Raw genomic sequence first — 18,477 nt, 5'->3', positions numbered from 1 at the left:
TAACTAAGAATAATTGATCAAATATAGCAGTTAATTTATTCAATGGGTAAAAAAAGACACCTCTACCCATAATGCATTGGTGCAACAACACTGCGTTCTTTGATTAGTTTTGGGGATAAATCAATGTTATTTTCCTTATAATAAAGAATAATACCTGATTGTATGGAATATTTACTTGCAAACAGGCTCAGTTTTAGGCGGAAAAAAAGTTGATACCATAACTGAAAATGATTGATCAAATATAGCAGTTAAGTTAATAATGACATCTATACCAACGATGCATTGGTGTGACAATACTCCATTTTTTTTGGCTAGTTTCGGGGATAAATCAATGTTTTTTTTTCTTAACAATAAAGTATAATACCTGATTGTAGGGAATATTTACTTGCAAAAAAGGCTCACTTAGAGGAAAAAAAGTTGAAACTGTAACTAGGAATAATTGATCAAATATAGCAGTTAAGATTGTCAGGGAGTCATCCAACAAATAAACATGACACCTATACCCATAATGCATTGGTGCAACAACACTGCGTTCTTTGATTAGTTTTGGGGATAAATACATGTTTATTTCCTTATAATAAAGAATATATGCCTTTTATGGAATATTTACTTGCAAACAGGCTCACTTTATAGGGAAAAAAAAGTTGAAACCGTAACTAAGAATGATTGATCAAATTTAAACTCAAATCTTTCATCCTGGTTTATATCTGCATTTTTTAATCTGCTGCAGCTAACCTATGCTAAAATATTTTTTTCTTCTAAAATGTGACGGGTGGGGCTTTAATACTGGCAGGTTAGCAGTTCATAGAGTGGATTGTACGCCTGAGTCGTAAATTTACATTTAGGGGAGCCAAATACTTGAGAAGCAGCGTGTTCATCAGAGTATTTACGTCATCTATGTACCTGGTCTCTGCCCTTCCTCATGAGAAGCAGCTCCTGCTGCACCTCCCCGGCGTGGCTGGTGGCCTTGGCGACCTCGCATCGCTCCAGGTCACGCTCGGCCAGCAGCTGCTCGATGTGCTGCTGCTTCTCCTTCAGGGCCTCCTGCAGCGCCGTGGTGCCGGAGATCTTGCGGGCGTACCTGGCGGACGTCTCCGTCAGCTGAAGGAGAAAAGACAAGTTTCACGCGGGCGACCCGCGGCCCACGCCCGGACAACCTACCAGCCCCGCTCGGCTGGGCTTGCCGCTGACGGAGGAGGCGGTGGAGCTGATGGAGCTGATGGAGGAGGCGCTGGGGCTCCTCTTCAGGAGGGAGCGGCGCCGGGAGCCCTTGGCTTTGGTGGGCGTGGTGCAAGGGAAGCCGATGCGCGTCACCTTGTGGACGGGGGCGAAGAGGCCATACCTGGGCATGCACTGGAAGTACCTGGGCAGGAGGAGACGGGCAATTAGAGGAAAGCCCATTTCTGCCTCCAATATGACACTGAGTAAGTCCCACACCAGGTTTCTTTACAATGAGTCAGGGGATGTTTACCACAATCTTAAGGCGCGCTTCATTTGCTCACCTGAGCAACCTGGAGCCCTCACAAAAATGTAGGAAAATGGAAAAAGATGGGGGGAAAATACATTTTTTGTTTTAATACGGTTTCTGTAGGACAGAAGTGTCAAAATTGTTTTCACTGAGGGCCACATTGCAGTTATGTTTGGCCCCAGAGGGCCGCTTCTAATAGTGAATACTATTATTACACCATTTTGTATGCATTTTATTAATAGATTTAAAAATATATGTATGGTAAGTTGCAATAAATTGACCTAAAAATGTAGTGTATATTACTGTAAATGGAAAAACAGTACTGCTGTTTTTTTGGTTAAAAAAAAGGCAGCTAAGTTGTTACAGTTTTAATGTAAAAAAAAAAAAATAATGCAATTTTACAGTAAAATTTTGGCACCTGAGCTGCCAGTTTTTTTGTTTTGTTTTTACCGCAAATCAAAAACTAAATTTTTCAATGTATTACTGTAAATGCCAAAACGGCACCAGCGTTTATTACAGTTAACAAAAGTACTGATTTTATGCATTTTTTTACTAGATTAAAAAACAAACAAAAAAAAAACGTAAAAAAAATATGGTAAATTGCAATAATTTCACCTCAAAATGTAGTGTATATTACTGTAAATGGAAAAACAGTGCTGCTGTTTTAATGGTAAAAAAAGGAAGGCAGCTCAGTTGCCAGAATTTTACTGTAATTTGTTTTTTACTGTAAATTTTTAAAAAAATGCAATTTGACAGTAAAATTTTGGGACCTGAGCTGCCAAAATTTTTTTATTACATATTTTTTATGCATTTTATTAGCAGATTTTTTAAAAACTAAAATGTCAAAAAATATGTTAAGTTGCAATAACAACACCTCAAAATGTAGTGTATACTACTGTAAATGGAAAAACAGTGCTGCTGTTTTTATGGTTAAAAAAAGGCAGCTTAGTTGCCAGAATTTTACTGTAAAATGTACTTCTTTTTTTTTACTGTAAATAAAAAAAACTGCAATTTTACAGCAAAAGTTTTGGCACCTGAGCTGCCAGTTTGTTTTCTATTACACATTTTTTAATGCATTTTATAAGTAGATTTTTTTTTTAACTAAAATGTAAAAAAAATACGGTAAGTTGCAATAATTTCACCTCAAAATGTAGTGTATATTACTGTAAATGAAAAAACAGTACTGCTGTTTTTTTGGTAAAAAAAAAGGCAGCTCAGTTGCCAGAATTTTACTGTAAAATTTACATTTGTTTTTTTAATGTAAATTAAAAATAATTACATTTTACAGTAAAATTTTGGCACCTGAGCTGCCAGTTTTTTTTTACCGCAAATCAACAACTGTAGATTTTTCGGTGTATTACTGTAAATGCCAAAACGTCACCACAGTTTATTACACTAAAAAAAGTACTGTTTTTATGCATTTTTTTAACTAGATTTTTAAAAAACTGAAATGTAAAAACAAATATGGTAAATTGCAATAATTTCACCAAAATGTAGTGTATATTACTGTAAATGTAATAACAGTACTGCTGTTTTTATGCAATTTTACAGTAAAATATTGTCTCCTGAGCTGCCAGTTTAGTTTTTTTTACCGCAAATCAACAAGTGTAGATTTTTTGTGTATTACTGTAAATGCCAAAACGGCACCACTGTTTATTACAGTAAAAAAAGTACTGTTTTTATGCATTTTTTTTACTAATTTTAAAAAAACTGAAATGTAAAAAAAAAAAAAGATAAGTTGCAATAATTTCACCAAACTGTAGTGTATATTACTGTAAATGGAAAAACAGTACTGCTGTTCTTATGGTAAAAAAAACAAACAAGGCAGTTCTGTTGCCAGAATTTTACTGTAAAATTTACATTAGTTTTTTTTACTGTAAATAAAAAAAACTGCAATTTTACAGTAAAAGTTTTGGCACCTGAGCTGCCAGTTTTTTTTTGTACCGCAAATCAACAACTGTAGATTTTTCGGTGTATTACTGTAAATGCCAAAACGTCACCACAGTTTATTACACTAAAAAAAGTACTGTTTTTTATGCATTTTATTAGTAGATTTTTTTTTTTTTACTCAAATGTAAAAACAAATATGGTAAATTGCAATAATTTCACCAAAATGTAGTGTATATTACTGTAAATGTAATAACAGTACTGCTGTTTTTATGGTAAAAAAAAAAGGCAGCCCAGTTGCCCGAATTTTACTGTAATTTGTTTTTTACTGTAAATAAAAAAACTGCAATTTTACAGTAAAATATTGTCTCCTGAGCTGCCAGTTTAGTTTTTTTTTACCGCAAATCAACAAGTGTAGATTTTTTGTGTATTACTGTAAATGCCAAAACGGCCCCACTGTTTATTACAGTAAAAAAAAGTACTGTTTTTATGCATTTTTTTTACTAATTTAAAAAAAACTGAAATGTAAAAAAAAAAAAGATAAGTTGCAATAATTTCACCAAAATGTAGTGTACATTACTGTAAATGGAAAAACAGTACTGCTGTTCTTATGGTAAAAAAAAAAAAAAAAGGCAGCTCTGTTGCCAGAATTTTACTGTAAAATTTACATTAGTTTTTTTTACTGTAAATAAAAAAAACTGCAATTTTAGAGTAAAAGTTTTGGCACCTGAGCTGCCAGTTTGTTTTTTATTACACATTTTTTAATGCATTTTATTAGTAGATTTTTTTTTTTAACTAAAATGTAAAAAAAATATGATAAGTTGCAATAATTTCACCTCAAAATGTGGTGTATATTACTGTAAATGGAAAAAAAGTACTGCTGTTTTTATGGTTAAAAAAGGCAGCTCAGTTGCCAGAATTTTACTGTAAAATTTACATTTGTTTTTTTACTGTAAATAAAAATAAAAAAATTTTTACAGTAAAATTTTGGCACCTGAGCTGCCAGTTTTTTTTGGTTTTTTTTACCGCAAATCAACAAGTGTAGATTTTTCGGTGTATTACTGTAAATGCCAAAACGGCACCACTGTTTATTACAGTAAAAAAAGTACTGTTTTTATGCATTTTTTTTACTAGATTTTAAAAAAAATAAAATGTAAAAAAAAAAGATAAGTTGCAATAATTTCACCAAAATGTAGTGTATATTACTGTAAATGTAATAACAGTACTGCTGTTAAAAAAAGGCAGCTCAGTTGCCCGAATTTTACTGTAATTTGTTTTTTACTGTAAATAAAAAAAACTGCAATTTTACAGTAAAATTTTGGCTCCTGAGCTGCCAGTTTAGTTTTTTTTTTACCGCAAATCAACAACTGTAGATTTTTTGTGTATTACTGTTAATGCCAAAATGGCACCACAGTTTATTACAGTAAAAAAAAGTACTGTTTTTTATGCATTTTATTAGTAGACTTTTTTTTAAACTAAAATGTAGAAAAAAAAATATGTTAAGTTGCAATAATTTCCCCAAAATGTAGTGTATGTTACTGTAAATGGAAAAACAGTACTGCTGTTTTAATGGTAAAAAAAGGCAGCTCAGTTGCCAGAATTTTACAGTAAAATGTACATTTGTTTTTTTACTGTAAATAAAAAAACTGCAATTTTACAGTAACATTTTGGCACCTGAGCTGCCAGTTTGTTTGTTTTTTTGGTTTTTTTTACAGCAAATCAACAAGTGTAGATTTTTCGGTGTATTACTGTTAATGTCAAAACGGCACCACAGTTTATTACAGTAAAAAAAGTACTGTTTTTTTATGCATTTTATTAGTAGATTTTTTTTTTTTAAACTAAAATGTAAAAACAAATATGGTAAGTTGCAATAATTTCACAAAATGTAGTGTATATTACTGTAAATGGAAAAACACTACTGCTGTTTTTATGGTAAAAAAAAAAAAAAGGCAGTTCAGTTGCCAGAATTTTACTGTAAAATTTACATTCGTTTTTTTTAACTGTAAATAAAAAAAATGCAATTTTACAGTACAAGTTTTGGCACCTGAGCTGCCAGTTAGTTTTTTTTATTACACATTTTTTAATGCATTTTATTAGTAGATTTTTTTTTAAACTAAAATGTAAAAAAAAAAAAAGGTAAATTGCAATAATTTCACCTCAAAAGGTAGTGTATATTACTGTAAATGAAAAAACAGTACTGCTGTTTTTATGGTTAAAAAAGGCAGCTCAGTTGCCAGGATTTTACTGTAAAATTTACATTTGTTTTTTCACTGTAAATTAAAAAAAATTAAATTTTACAGTAAAACAAAAAGGTTTTTTTACCGCAAATCAACAAGTGTAGATTTTTCGGTGTATTACTGTAAATGCCAAAACGGCACCGCAGTTTACCGTAAAACAAAGTACCGGTACTGTTTTTAATGCATTTTATTAGTAAATTATTTTTTTTTACTCAAATGTAAAAACATATATGGTAAGTTGCAATAGATTCACCAAAATGTAGTGTATATTACTAAAAATGGAAAAACACTACTGCTGTTTTTATGGTAAAAAAAAAAAAAAAGGCAGTTCAGCTGCCAGATTTTTACTGTAATTTTTTTTTTTAAATGTAAATTTAAAAAAACTGCAATTTTACATTAAAATTTTGGCTCCTGAGCTGCCAGTTTAGTTTTTTTTGCCGCAAATAAACAACTGTAGATTTTTTGTGTATTACTGTAAATGCCAAAACGGCACCACAGTTTATTACAGTAAAAAAAAGTACTGTTTTTTATACATTTTATAAGTAGATTTTTTTTTACTGTAAATAAAAAAAAATGAAATTTTACAGTAACATTTTGGCACCTGAGCTGCCAGTTGTTTTTTTACTACACATTTTTAAATGCATTTTATTAGTAGATTTTTTTTAAACTAAAATGTAAAAAAAATATGGTAAGTTGCAATAACATCACCTCGAAGTGTAGTGTATATTACTGTAAATGGAAAAACACTACTACTGTTTTTATGGTAAAAAAAAGGCAGCTCAGTTGCCACAATTTTACTGTAAAATTTACATTTGTTTTTTTACTGTAAATAAAAAAAAAATTAATTTTACGGTAAAGTTTTGGCACCTGAGCTGCCAGGTTTTTTTTTGGTTTTTTTTACCGCAAATCAACAAGTGGAGATTTTTCGGTGTATTACTGTAAATGCCAAAACGGCACCGCAGTTTAATACAGTAAAACAAAGTACCGGTACTGTTTTTTATGCATTTTATTAGTAGATTTTTATTTTTTTACTCAAATGTAAAAACAAATATGGTAAATTGCAATAATTTCACCAAAATGTAGTGTATATTACTGTAAATGGAAAAACACTACTGCTGTTTTTATGGTAAAAAAAAAAGGCAGTTCAGCTGCCAGAATTTTACTGTAATTTTTTTTTTTACTGTAAATTTTTAAAAAAATGCAATTTTACATTAAAATTTTGGCTCCTGAGCTGCCAGTTTCGTTTTTTTTGCCGCAAATAAACAACTGTAGATTTTTTGTGTATTACTGTAAATGCCAAAACGGCACCACAGTTTATTACAGTAAAAAAAGTACTGTTTTTTATATATTTTATAAGTAGATTTTTTTACCGTAAATAAAAAAAACTGAAATTTTACAGTAACATTTTGGCACCTGAGCTGCCAGTTGTTTTTTTACTACACATTTTTAAATGCATTTTATTAGTAGATTTTTTTAAAACTAAAATGTAAAAAAAATATGGTAAGTTGCAATAACATCACCTCGAAATGTAGTGTATATTACTGTAAATGGAAAATGGTGCAATAACATCACCTCAAAATGTAGTGTATATTACTGTAAATGGAAAAACACTACTGCTGTTTTTATGGCAAAAAAGGCAGCTCAGTTGCCACAATTTTACTGTAAAATTTACATTTGTTTTTTTACTGTAAATAAAACAAAATTAAATTTTACGGTAAAATTTTGGCACCTGAGCTGCCAGGTTTTTTTTGTTTTTTTTACCGCAAATCAACAAGTGTAGATTTTTCGGTGTATTACTGTAAATGCCAAAACGGCACCGCAGTTTATTACAGTAAAAAAAGTACTGTTTTTTATATATTTTATAAGTAGATTTTTTAACTGTAAATAAAAAAAACTGAAATTTTACAGTAACATTTTGGCACCTGAGTTGCCAGTTGTTTTTTTACTACACATTTTTAAATGCATTTTATTAGTAGATTTTTTTTAAACTAAAATGTAAAAAAAATATGGTAAGTTGCAATAACATCACCTTGAAATGTAGTGTATATTACTGTAAATGGAAAAACAGTACTGCTGTTTTTATGGCAAAAAAAAGGCAGCTCAGTTGCCACAATTTTACTGTAAAATTTACATTTGTTTTTTTACTGTAAATAAAAAAAATGTAATTTTACGGTAAAGTTTTGGCACCTGAACTGCCAGGTTTTTTTTGTTTTTTTTTACCGCAAATCAACAAGTGTAGATTGTTCGGTGTATTACTGTAAATGCCAAAACGGCACCGCAGTTTATTACAGTAAAACAAACTACCGGTACTGTTTTTTATGCATTTTATTAGTAGATTTTTTTTTTTTTACTCAAATGTAAAAACAAATATGGTAAATTGCAATAATTTCACCAAAATGTAGTGTATATTACTGTAAATAGAAAAACACTACTGCTGTTTTTATGGTAAAAAAAAAAAAAAAGGCAGTTCAGCTGCCAGAATTTTACTGTAATTTTTTTTTTACTGTAAATTTAAAAAAACTGCAATTTTACATTAAAATTTTGGCTCCTGAGCTGCTAGTTTCATTTTTTTGCCGCAAATCAACAAGTGTAGATTTTTCGGTGTATTACTGTTAATGCCAAAACGGCACCGCAGTTTATTACAGTAAAACAAAGTACCGGTACTGTTTTTTATGCATTTTATTAGTAGATTTTTTTTTTTTTACTCAAATGTAAAAACAAATATGGTAAATTGCAATAATTTCACCAAAATGTAGTGTATATTACTGTAAATGGAAAAACACTACTGCTGTTTTTATGGTAAAAAAAAAGGCAGTTCAGCTGCCAGAATTTTACTGTAATTTTTTTTTTTTTCCTGTAAATTAAAAAAAACTGCAATTTTACATTAAAATTTTGGCTCCTGAGCTGCCAGTTTCATTTTTTTTGCCGCAAATAAACAACTGTAGATTTTTTGTGTATTACTGTAAATGCCAAAACGGCACCAAAGTTTATTACAGTAAAAAAAAGTACTGTTTTTTGTATATTTTATAAGTATATTTTTTTTAAACTAAAATGTAGAAAAAAAAATGGTAAGTTGCAATAATTTCACCTCAAAATGTAGTGTATATTACTGTAAATGGAAAAACACTACTGCTGTTTTTATGGCAAAAAAGGCAGCTCAGTTGCCACAATTTTACTCTAAAATTTACATTTGTTTTTTTACTGTAAATAAAAAAAAAAAAATTTTACAGTAAAATTTTGGCACCTGAGCTGCCAGGTTTTTTTTGGGTTTTTTTACCGCAAATCAACAAGTATTGGTAAGTTGCAATAATTTCACCTCAAAGTGTAGTGTATATTACTATGAATGGAAAAACAGTACTGCTGTTTTTATGGTTAAAAAAATGCAGCTCAGTTGCCAGAATTTTACAGTAAAATTTACTTTTTTTTTTTACTGTAAATAAAAAAAACCTGAAATTTTACAGTAACATTTTGGCACCTGAGCTGCCAGTTGTTTTTTTTACTACACATTTTTAAATGCTTTTTATTAGTAGATTTTTTTTAAACTAAAATGTAAAAAAAATATGGTAAGTTGCAATAACATCACCTCAAAATGTAGTGTATATTACTGTAAATGGAAAAACACTACTGCTGTTTTTATGGCAAAAAAAGGCAGCTCAGTTGCCACAATTTTACTGTAAAATTTACATTTGTTTTTTTACTGTAAACAAAAAAAAATGCAATTTTACAGAAAAATTTTGGCACCTGAGATGCCAATATGTTGTTGTTTTTTTTACTGCAAAACAACAAGTGTAGATTTTTTGGTGTATTACTGTAAATGCCAAAACAGCACCACAGTTTATTACAGTAAAAAAAGTACTGTTTTTTAATTTAGAGAAAAATGCTGTAAAAACCACAGACAATTTCACAATTTTACCATAAAATCTATTGCTACTTTTACATTGCACAATTTGATGGATAACTTGCTTTCGAATCATTATTATTAGTATTTAAAAAATGGTTTGATAATAAATCTTTGTATAATTAGACAATATTTAAGTGAACATAATTTGCCATTACATGAAGTACATATATTTGTTTTCTCCCAAAATAGAAAGAAAGAATACATTTAGTAAGAAAAGTTACAGTACTTTATTGATACATATTCTTTCCAGGCTTTCCAGGGCCAAATAAAACGAAGTGGCGGGCCTTGAGTTTGGCACCTGTGTTGTAGGAGGACAAACATGACTCAAACCTTCTTAATTGTTAGAAAGCCCACTGTTTAATACGTTTGTTTATGCGTCACCGATGAGAGTATTTCGCGAGCGCCGTTTTGTCCTACTAATTTCGGCGGTCCTTGAACTCACCGTAGTTTGTTTACATGTACAATTTTCTCCGACGTTCCCACAGAAATACAAGTTTTATGCCACTCCTTTGTCTCATTTTGTCCACCAAACGTTTTGTACTGTGCGTGAATGCACAAAGGTGAGCTTTGTTGATGTTATTGACTTGTTACTGTCTTAAAAGGGCTCACCTGGTCCCTGCTACGGCGCCGTCGTTCTTGCCCAGAGGCTCGTCCAGTTCCACCCCGCACCAGTCCCCTTTGGCAAAGTCCGTCTCTCCCAGAAACCGTACCACTCCCGCTTTGGTCCCAGCAACCTGGACAAGGAGTGAAGTAATATATACAGTACATTCTGTATATTTGGTCATGTGACTTGTGTAACGTATGTCCATATCCTGGCTTAGTGTTGTCAGTAACAAAGCAGATTACATGATCATTTTCCCCTCAATTAGTCATTTTCAATCATTAAAATGGCGGAATGGACTAAAAAGATGAATACTACAGTAGTATTATTGGTCACTAAGCTAAACCAAAACAATCAGACCGCGCTCCTCAGTATCGTGGCCACTGATTGGCTTAGCTTCAGGCAACATGACTAACATTACCACGCTACCTTTTTTAGCCAATTTTGCAACTGAACACATTAATAGTCATATAACCTGGTACTTGACATAAGCTAACTGTTAGCATCCTAACATTAGCATTCTAGCATGCTAATTTTACAGCCCCACACTTCAAGAGTCATGTAACTCGGTCACTGACAAATGCTTACTGTTAGCATGCTAACCCTAGCATTCTAGCATGGCAACATCGGCATGCAAAATTGTTCAGCCAATTTTGCAACAGACTACATCAGGGTCAGATAACATGGTACTTGACACATGCTAACTGTTAGCATGCTAACGTTAGCCTTCTAGTATGCTAACTTTTTTAGCCAATTTTTACAGCCCTCAAGAGTCATGTAACTTGGTGACTGACACAGGCTTACTCTTAGCATGCTAACCTTAGCATTCTAGCATTAACATTGGCATGCAAACTTTTTCAGCCAATTTTACAACTGAACACATCGGGGTCAAATAACATGGTACTTGACACATGCTAACTGTTAGTATGCTAACCTTAGCATTCTAGCATGGCAACATCGGCATGCAAACTTTTTCATCCAATTTTACAACTCAACACATCGGGCTCAAATAACATGGTACTTGACACTTGCTAACTGTTAGCATGCTAACCTTAGCATTCTGGCGTAATAACATTGGCCACAAATATAATATATGGAAATATATATGAATATATGGCTAATATATGGAAAATGTGTTTTTTTCTTCCAAAATTTCAAAAGTGTTAGCATGCTAACCTGCATTAACTTAGAATGCATTAACTAATATGCTAATACGTTAGTATTATTAGCGTACAACGTCATTCTTTTTGTATTGATTCCGTTTCGTAAATTTCCCGAAATGTACAGCTAAGTTCCGCGGCTGGTGTGTCCATGACGATGACCTCCGTTTTGTTTGATCGGCCGTTTTACTGCCCTTTGGAAACAATTCAGGTATGTAAATAAACATAAAAAAAATATTTCAGTGTAAATAACGAATTTCACAACCTGTATAGTCCAGTGCGGCTAATTTATGGAAAAAAAAATGTTCTTCTAAAATTTCGAGTGTTAGCATGCTAACCTGCATTAACTTAGAATACATTAACTAATATGCTAATATGTTAGTATTATTAGCGTACAACGGCATTCTTTTTGTATTGATTCCGTTTCGTAAATTTCCCAAAATGTACAGATGGCTTCCGCAGCTAGTGGGTCCATGACGATGACCTCTGTTTTGTTTGATCATCCGTTTTATTGCCCTTTGGAAACAATTCAGGTATGTAAATAAACATTCACAAAATATTTCTGTGTAAATAACTCCTTTTCTGTGGCTTATAGTCCGGTGCGGCTAATATGTAAATAATTGTTTTTTTTTCTTCTAAAATTTTGAGAATGTTAGCATGCTAACCTGTATTAACTTAGAATGTATGAACTAATATGCAAACACGTATCTGTGTTAGTATTATTAGAGTACAACGGCATTCTCTTTGTATTGATTCCGTTTTGTAAATTTTCCCAAAATGTACAGCTAGCTTCCACAGCTAGTGGGTCCATGACGATGACCTCCGTTTTGTTTGATCAGCCGTTTTACTGCCTTTTGGAAACAATTCAGGTATGCAAATAAACATTTACAAAATATTACCGTGAAAATAACTCATTTCACAACCTGTATGTCTGTGGCTTATAGTTTGGTGTGGCTTATATATAAAAAAATTGCTTTTTCATCTAAAACTTTGTGAGTGTTAGCACGCTAACCTGCAAAAACTAATATGCTATGTGTTTGTGTTAGTATTATTAGAGTACAACGGCATTCTTTTTGTATTGATTCCCAAAATGTACAGCCAGCTTCCGCAGCTGGTGGGTCCATGACGATGACCTCTGTTTTGTTTGATCAGCCGTTTTACTGCCCTTTGGAAACAATCATGCTAACCTAGCATTGCATAGCTGTGACTTATGTTTGATTTTCCTCTTGTGCGGCTGTTAAGGATGCCAACATGTTCCATAAAACATCTTAATGCGGCTCCAGTTTGAGGCTGGAACAGATTAATTCCCCTTGCGTCGTTCCCTACGCTAAACACGAGTGCAAGTCTGGGCCAATTAAACGGCGGATGTAAGTTTTTTTTGGACTTGGGAATAGTTTCCTACCAGAACTCGATCTCCTCTCCTCAGCTCGGGCTTGTTCTTCTTTGCGGATTCTGGATCGGAGAGGTTGGACACGGACTCGCTGGACGCGACCACTCGGTTCAGGACCCCGCTGGTCTTGCTGTACTGAGCTGGGAATCAAACACAGACTTCAGCGCAGTTATTCCCAGAGAAAGAACGTTGCGTGTTTACCCGGCGTGGTTTCAGCCGCCGCCGCCGGCTCACTTCCTGGATTGGGGACTCCGGGCCGGGCCCCGTTGGTCTCCTTCTCCGGCAGGGGACCCCTGGCCAGCTTGGAGGGCCGGGTGAAGATCCCCCTGCCGTCCTGGCACTGGAAGTAGCGCACCCCCGCCACCGAGCCGTCGTTCTTGCCGATGGGCTCGTCCAGCACGATGCCCGCCCACTGGCCCGGGGCGAACTGCGTGCCGCCCAGGAACTGGACCTGGCCGGGCTTGTTGCCGTTGACCCAGACCCTCTCGCCCACCTGGAAGTCGGCATCTTGGGTGGGGGAGGTGACGCTGCCCGGGGACTTCTCGGCGGGCTTGGGCGTTCCTGCAACCCCGGTTTGAGTCACAAGCGCCAGCTGGCGAAGTTAGCTCGATGCTTTCTTACCTGAGGATGGCGTGGTCCTGATGGCCACCAGCGGGGGGCGCACTATCTTACTGGGGGGCTTCAGCCCGCTGACCTTGCCTGCTGCGCTCATGGCTTTATGTGGGGGAGGCCAATGGAGGTCTGGCCTTCCCCACCACCCTGGGAAGTCCCAATGTGATGGAGGGGACCTGCAACATCCAAGGATGACAAGTGGTAAACAACCTCAGGGTCAAAGATCCTCTATATGACAGGACTTCTGCACTGGAAACATGTTGCAAAAAATGCGATTGCAAAGATCTTCTATGAGACAAGAGCGCTCTGCTGTTTTTAAGAACCGACTGACAAAAACCCCAATCAAAGATCCTCCAAGTGACAATCTACTGTTTTTAAGAATTTACTGCCAAAAAGGCTAATCAAAGATGGTCTATTTGACAAAAGAATTGCACTGTTTCAAAAAACCTATTGCTAAAAATGCGATGCAAAGATCTTCTATGAGACAAGAGCGCTCTGCTGTTTTTAAGAACTTACAGACAAAGACACTGATCAAAGATCCTCCAAGTGACAATCTACTGTTTTTAAGAATTTACTACCAAAAAGACTAATCAAAGATGGTCTATTTGACAAAAGAATTGTACTGTTTCCAAAAACCTATTGCTAAAAATGCGATGCAAAGATCTTCCATGTGATAAGAACGCTCTGCTGTTTTAAGAACCTACTGCCAAAAACACCAATCAAAGATCCACCATTTGACAATCTACTGTTTTTAAGAATGTACTACTAAAAAGACTAATCAAAGATCCTCTATTTGACAGAAGAATAGCACTGTTTAAAAGAACTATGCAAAGATCTTCTGTGACAAAAGCACTCTGCTGTTTTTTAGAACATTATGCCAAAAACACTTATAAAGATCCTCCAAGTGACAATCTACTGGTTTTAAGAATTTACTACCAAAAAGGCTAATCAAAGATGGTCTATTTGACAAAAGAATTGCACTGTTTCAAAAAACCTATTGCTAAAAATGTGATGCAAAGATCTTCTATGAGACAAGAGCGCTCTGCTGTTTTTAAGAACCGACTGACAAAAACCCTGATCAAAGATCCTCCAAGTGACAATCTACTGTTTTTAAGAATTTACTACCAAAAAGACTAATCAAAGATCCTCTATGCGACGATCTGCTGTTTTAAGAACCTACTGTCAAAGATCCCCTATGTGATAGGGGGTCTATGTTGTTTTTAAGAACCTACTGCAATAAAACACTAGTTAAAGAGCCTCCATGTGACAATCGGCTCTTTTTACGGGCCTACTGCAAAAAACACTAGTCAAAGATCCTCCATACGACGATCTGCTGTTTTAAGAACCTACTGCCAAAAACACTAGTCAAAGATCCTCTACAGGGCAGAAGGTTGATGCTTTTGTTAAGAACCTACTGCAAAAACACTAGTTAAAGATCCTCTATGCGACGATCTGCTGTTTAAAGAACCTACTGTCAAAGATCCCCTATGTAAAAGGAGGTCTATGTTGTTTTTAAGAACCTACTGCAATAAAACACTAGTTAAAGAGCCTCCATGTGACAATCTGCTCTTTTTACGAGCCTACTGCAAAAAACACTAGTCAAAGATCCTCTATACGACGATCTGTTGTTTTAAGAACCTACTGTCAAAGATCCCCTATGTAAAAGGAGGTCTATGTTGTTTTTAAGAACCTACTGCAATAAAACACTAGTTAAAGAGCCTCCATGTGACAATCTGCTCTTTTTACGAGCCTACTGCAAAAAACACCAGTCAAAGATCCTCTATGCGACGATCTGCTGTTTTAAGAACCTACTGTCAAAGATCCCCTATGTAAAAGGAGGTCTATGTTGTTTTTAAGAACCTACTGCAATAAAACACTAGTTAAAGAGCCTCCATGTGACAATCTGCTCTTTTTACGAGCCTACTGCAAAAAACACTAGTCAAAGATCCTCCATACGACGATCTGCTGTTTTAAGAACCTACTGCCAAAAACACTAGTCAAAGATCCTCTACAGGGCAGAAGGTTGAGGCTTTTGTTAAGAACCTACTGCAAAAACACTAGTTAAAGATCCTCTATGCGACGATCTGCTGTTTTAAGAACCTACTGTCAAAGATCCCCTATGTGACAGGAGGTCTATGTTGTTTTTAAGAACCTACTGCAATAAAACACTAGTTAAAGAGCCTCCAAGTGACAATCTGCTCTTTTTACGAGCCTACTGCAAAAAACACTAGTCAAAGATCCTCTATACGACGATCTGTTGTTTTAAGAACCTACTGCCAAAAACACTAGTCAAAGATCCTCTACACGACAATCTGCTGTTTTAAGAACCTACTGCCAAAAATACTGGTCAAAGATCTTCTATATGGCAGAAGTTTGATGATTTTGTTAAGAACCTCCTGCAAAAAACACTAGTCAAAGATCCTCTATACAACGATCTGCTGTTTTAAGGACCTACTGTCAAGGATCCCCTGTGACAGGATGTCTATGTTGTTTTTAAAAACCTACTGCAATAAAACACTAGTTAAAGAGCCTCCAAGTGACAATCTGCTCTTTTTACGAGCCTACTGCAAAAAACACTAGTCAAAGATCCTCTATACGACGATCTGTTGTTTTAAGAACCTGCCAAAAACACTAGTCAAAGATCCTCTATACGACAATCTGCTGTTTTAAGAACCTACTGCCAAAAATACTGGTCAAAGATATTCTATATGGCAGAAGGTTGATGCTTTTGTTAAGAACCTCCTGCAAAAAACACCAGTCAAAGATCCTCTATACGACGATCTGCTGTTTTAAGGACCTACTGTCAAAGATCCCCTATGTGACAGGAGGTCTATGTTGTTTTTAAAAACCTACTGCAATAAAACACTAGTTAAAGAGCCTCCAAGTGACAATCTGCTCTTTTTACGAGCCTACTGCAAAAAACACTAGTCAAAGATCCTCTATACGACGATCTGTTGTTTTAAGAACCTACTGCCAAAAACACTAGTCAAAGATCCTCTATACGACAATCTGCTGTTTTAAGAACCTACTGCCAAAAATACTGGTCAAAGATCTTCTATATGGCAGAAGGTTGATGCTTTTGTTAAGAACCTCCTGCAAAAAACACCAGTCAAAGATCCTCTATACGACGATCTGCTGTTTTAAGGACCTACTGTCAAAGATCCCCTATGTGACAGGAGGTCTATGTTGTTTTTAAAAACCTACTGCCAAAAACACTAGTCAAAGATCCTCTATACGACGATCTGTTGTTATAAGAACCTACTGCCAAAAATACTAGTCAAAGATCCTCTATATGGCAGAAGGTTGATGCTTTTGTTAAGAACCTCCTGCAAAAAACACTAGTCAAAGATCCTCTATACAACGATCTGTTGTTATAAGAACCTACTGCCAAAAATACTAGTCAAAGATCCTCTATATGGCAGAAGGTTGATGCTTTTGTTAAGAACCTCCTGCAAAAAACACTAGTCAAAGATCCTCTATACAACGATCTGTTGTTATAAGAACCTACTGCCAAAAACGCTAGTCAAAGATCCTCTATAAGGCAGAAGGTTGATGCTTTTGTTAAGAACCTACTACCAAAAAGACTAATCAAAGATCCTCCATGTGACAATCTGCTCTTTTTAAGAACCTACTGCCAAAAAAATATATATTTATATTATATTATATATTTATATTTATATGACAGGAGCGCTCTTGTTTTTAAGGAAATTACTATCGAAAACATGAGCCAAAGATCCTTTATATGACAGGAGCCCGAGGCTGTTTTGAGGAACCTACTGCCAAAACACTAGTCAAAGATCATTTAAATGACAGGAACACTGCTGTTTTGAAGAACCTACCTCTGAAAATCCCTGTCAAAGATCCTCTCTGTGACAGAAACGTGATGCTGCCTACATTCAAAGATCGTCTATGGTGACATCCCCGTGGTGTTTAAAAATGTTAGCTTCTTAAATGAACTGCTATTGCTGTGCTCGATTTGGACCGCGGCCCTCCCGTTTGTTCGAAGAGCAACATAACCCCGCCCAGTCGGCGTACCCGCACCGCAACAACGAGCACTCCTCGAGCCAGGAGGCTTGTTGACTCTACTTAATGACTTTAAAAAGACGCCAATCACAAACATGTCGGAGATAAAAGGCTTTGTTTTCTCCGTAACACTTCTCACAGTCCAACTTCTAATAATTTAACCGCGTTTACACTTTTATTTGCACTTTAATTGTGATAAAACATTGGCATATGGAGCTCTGGTAGCAGTAAATTAAGGGTGTTTGATTTGTGTTTAAGATGATTTTGCTCGTCCCTGCTGTGTTAGCCCAGTTAGCTAGCTCGCGATAGATTATCAATAAAAGGCGTCCACATGAAGACAAACTGAGAGTGTGGCGGCTAAAAGTGAGAGGCAAACTACACGGGATGGCAGACGTCGCTGCGGAGGCTTACTTGCTCTGTTCGGGCGAGCTGGGTCCCAGCAGGGTGGATGCGGAGCACCGTTACATGTTTTTCAAGCCTGGACCAGCCCAGTGTGACGTCACCACGGCGCCTTCAGGGACCTTGACTGGAGCTGGGTCATCGCGGTATTAACCGTTTCAAAATCGCAGGATTACAGCGCCCGTGAATGCCACTTGATTGTCGGTACGTTAGTTTTTATTGCAATTTAAAACGAGGGATTACTATATATATATATATATATATATATATATATATATATATATATATATATATATATATACATATATATATATATATATATATATATATATATATATATATATATATATATATATATATATATATATATATATATATACATATATATATATATATACATATATATATATATATATACATATATATATATATATATATATATACATATATATATATACATATATATATATACATATATATATATACATATATATATATATATATATACATATATATATATATATATATATATATACATATATATATATATATATATATATATATATATATATATATATATATATATATATTATATATATATATATATATATATATATATATATATACATATATATATATATATATATATATGTATATATATATATATATATATATACATATATATATATATATATATATATATACATATATATATATATATATATATATATATATATATATATATATATACATATATATATATATATATATATCTCTCTAGGTCGTCCTCAGACGAGCC

The 18,477-nt window shown here is 34.3% G+C and overlaps 1 protein-coding gene across 2 annotated transcripts in view; it reads right to left on the bottom strand.

Annotated features, from left to right (window-relative positions):
• The window catches only part of LOC133656316 (CAP-Gly domain-containing linker protein 1-like), a 61,627-nt gene extending 43,832 nt beyond the window's left edge, over nt 1–17,795 (bottom strand). For both annotated transcript variants that reach the window (XM_062057342.1, XM_062057343.1), the window contains exons 1-7: nt 17,691–17,795; nt 13,266–13,432; nt 12,846–13,205; nt 12,657–12,784; nt 10,103–10,227; nt 1,162–1,363; nt 904–1,101 (exon numbers count right to left, since the gene is read on the bottom strand). In XM_062057342.1, the coding sequence (XP_061913326.1) occupies nt 904–1,101; nt 1,162–1,363; nt 10,103–10,227; nt 12,657–12,784; nt 12,846–13,205; nt 13,266–13,356 (1,104 nt within the window). In that variant the 5' untranslated portion in view covers nt 13,357–13,432; nt 17,691–17,795. The remainder of the gene's footprint in view (nt 1–903; nt 1,102–1,161; nt 1,364–10,102; nt 10,228–12,656; nt 12,785–12,845; nt 13,206–13,265; nt 13,433–17,690) is intronic.
• Between the last annotated feature and the right edge of the window lie 682 nt (nt 17,796–18,477).

This window comes from Entelurus aequoreus, linkage group LG08, assembly GCF_033978785.1.
Source record: "Entelurus aequoreus isolate RoL-2023_Sb linkage group LG08, RoL_Eaeq_v1.1, whole genome shotgun sequence".
NCBI lineage: Eukaryota > Metazoa > Chordata > Actinopteri > Syngnathiformes > Syngnathidae > Entelurus > Entelurus aequoreus.
This window is presented reverse-complemented; position numbering and strand designations above follow the sequence as displayed.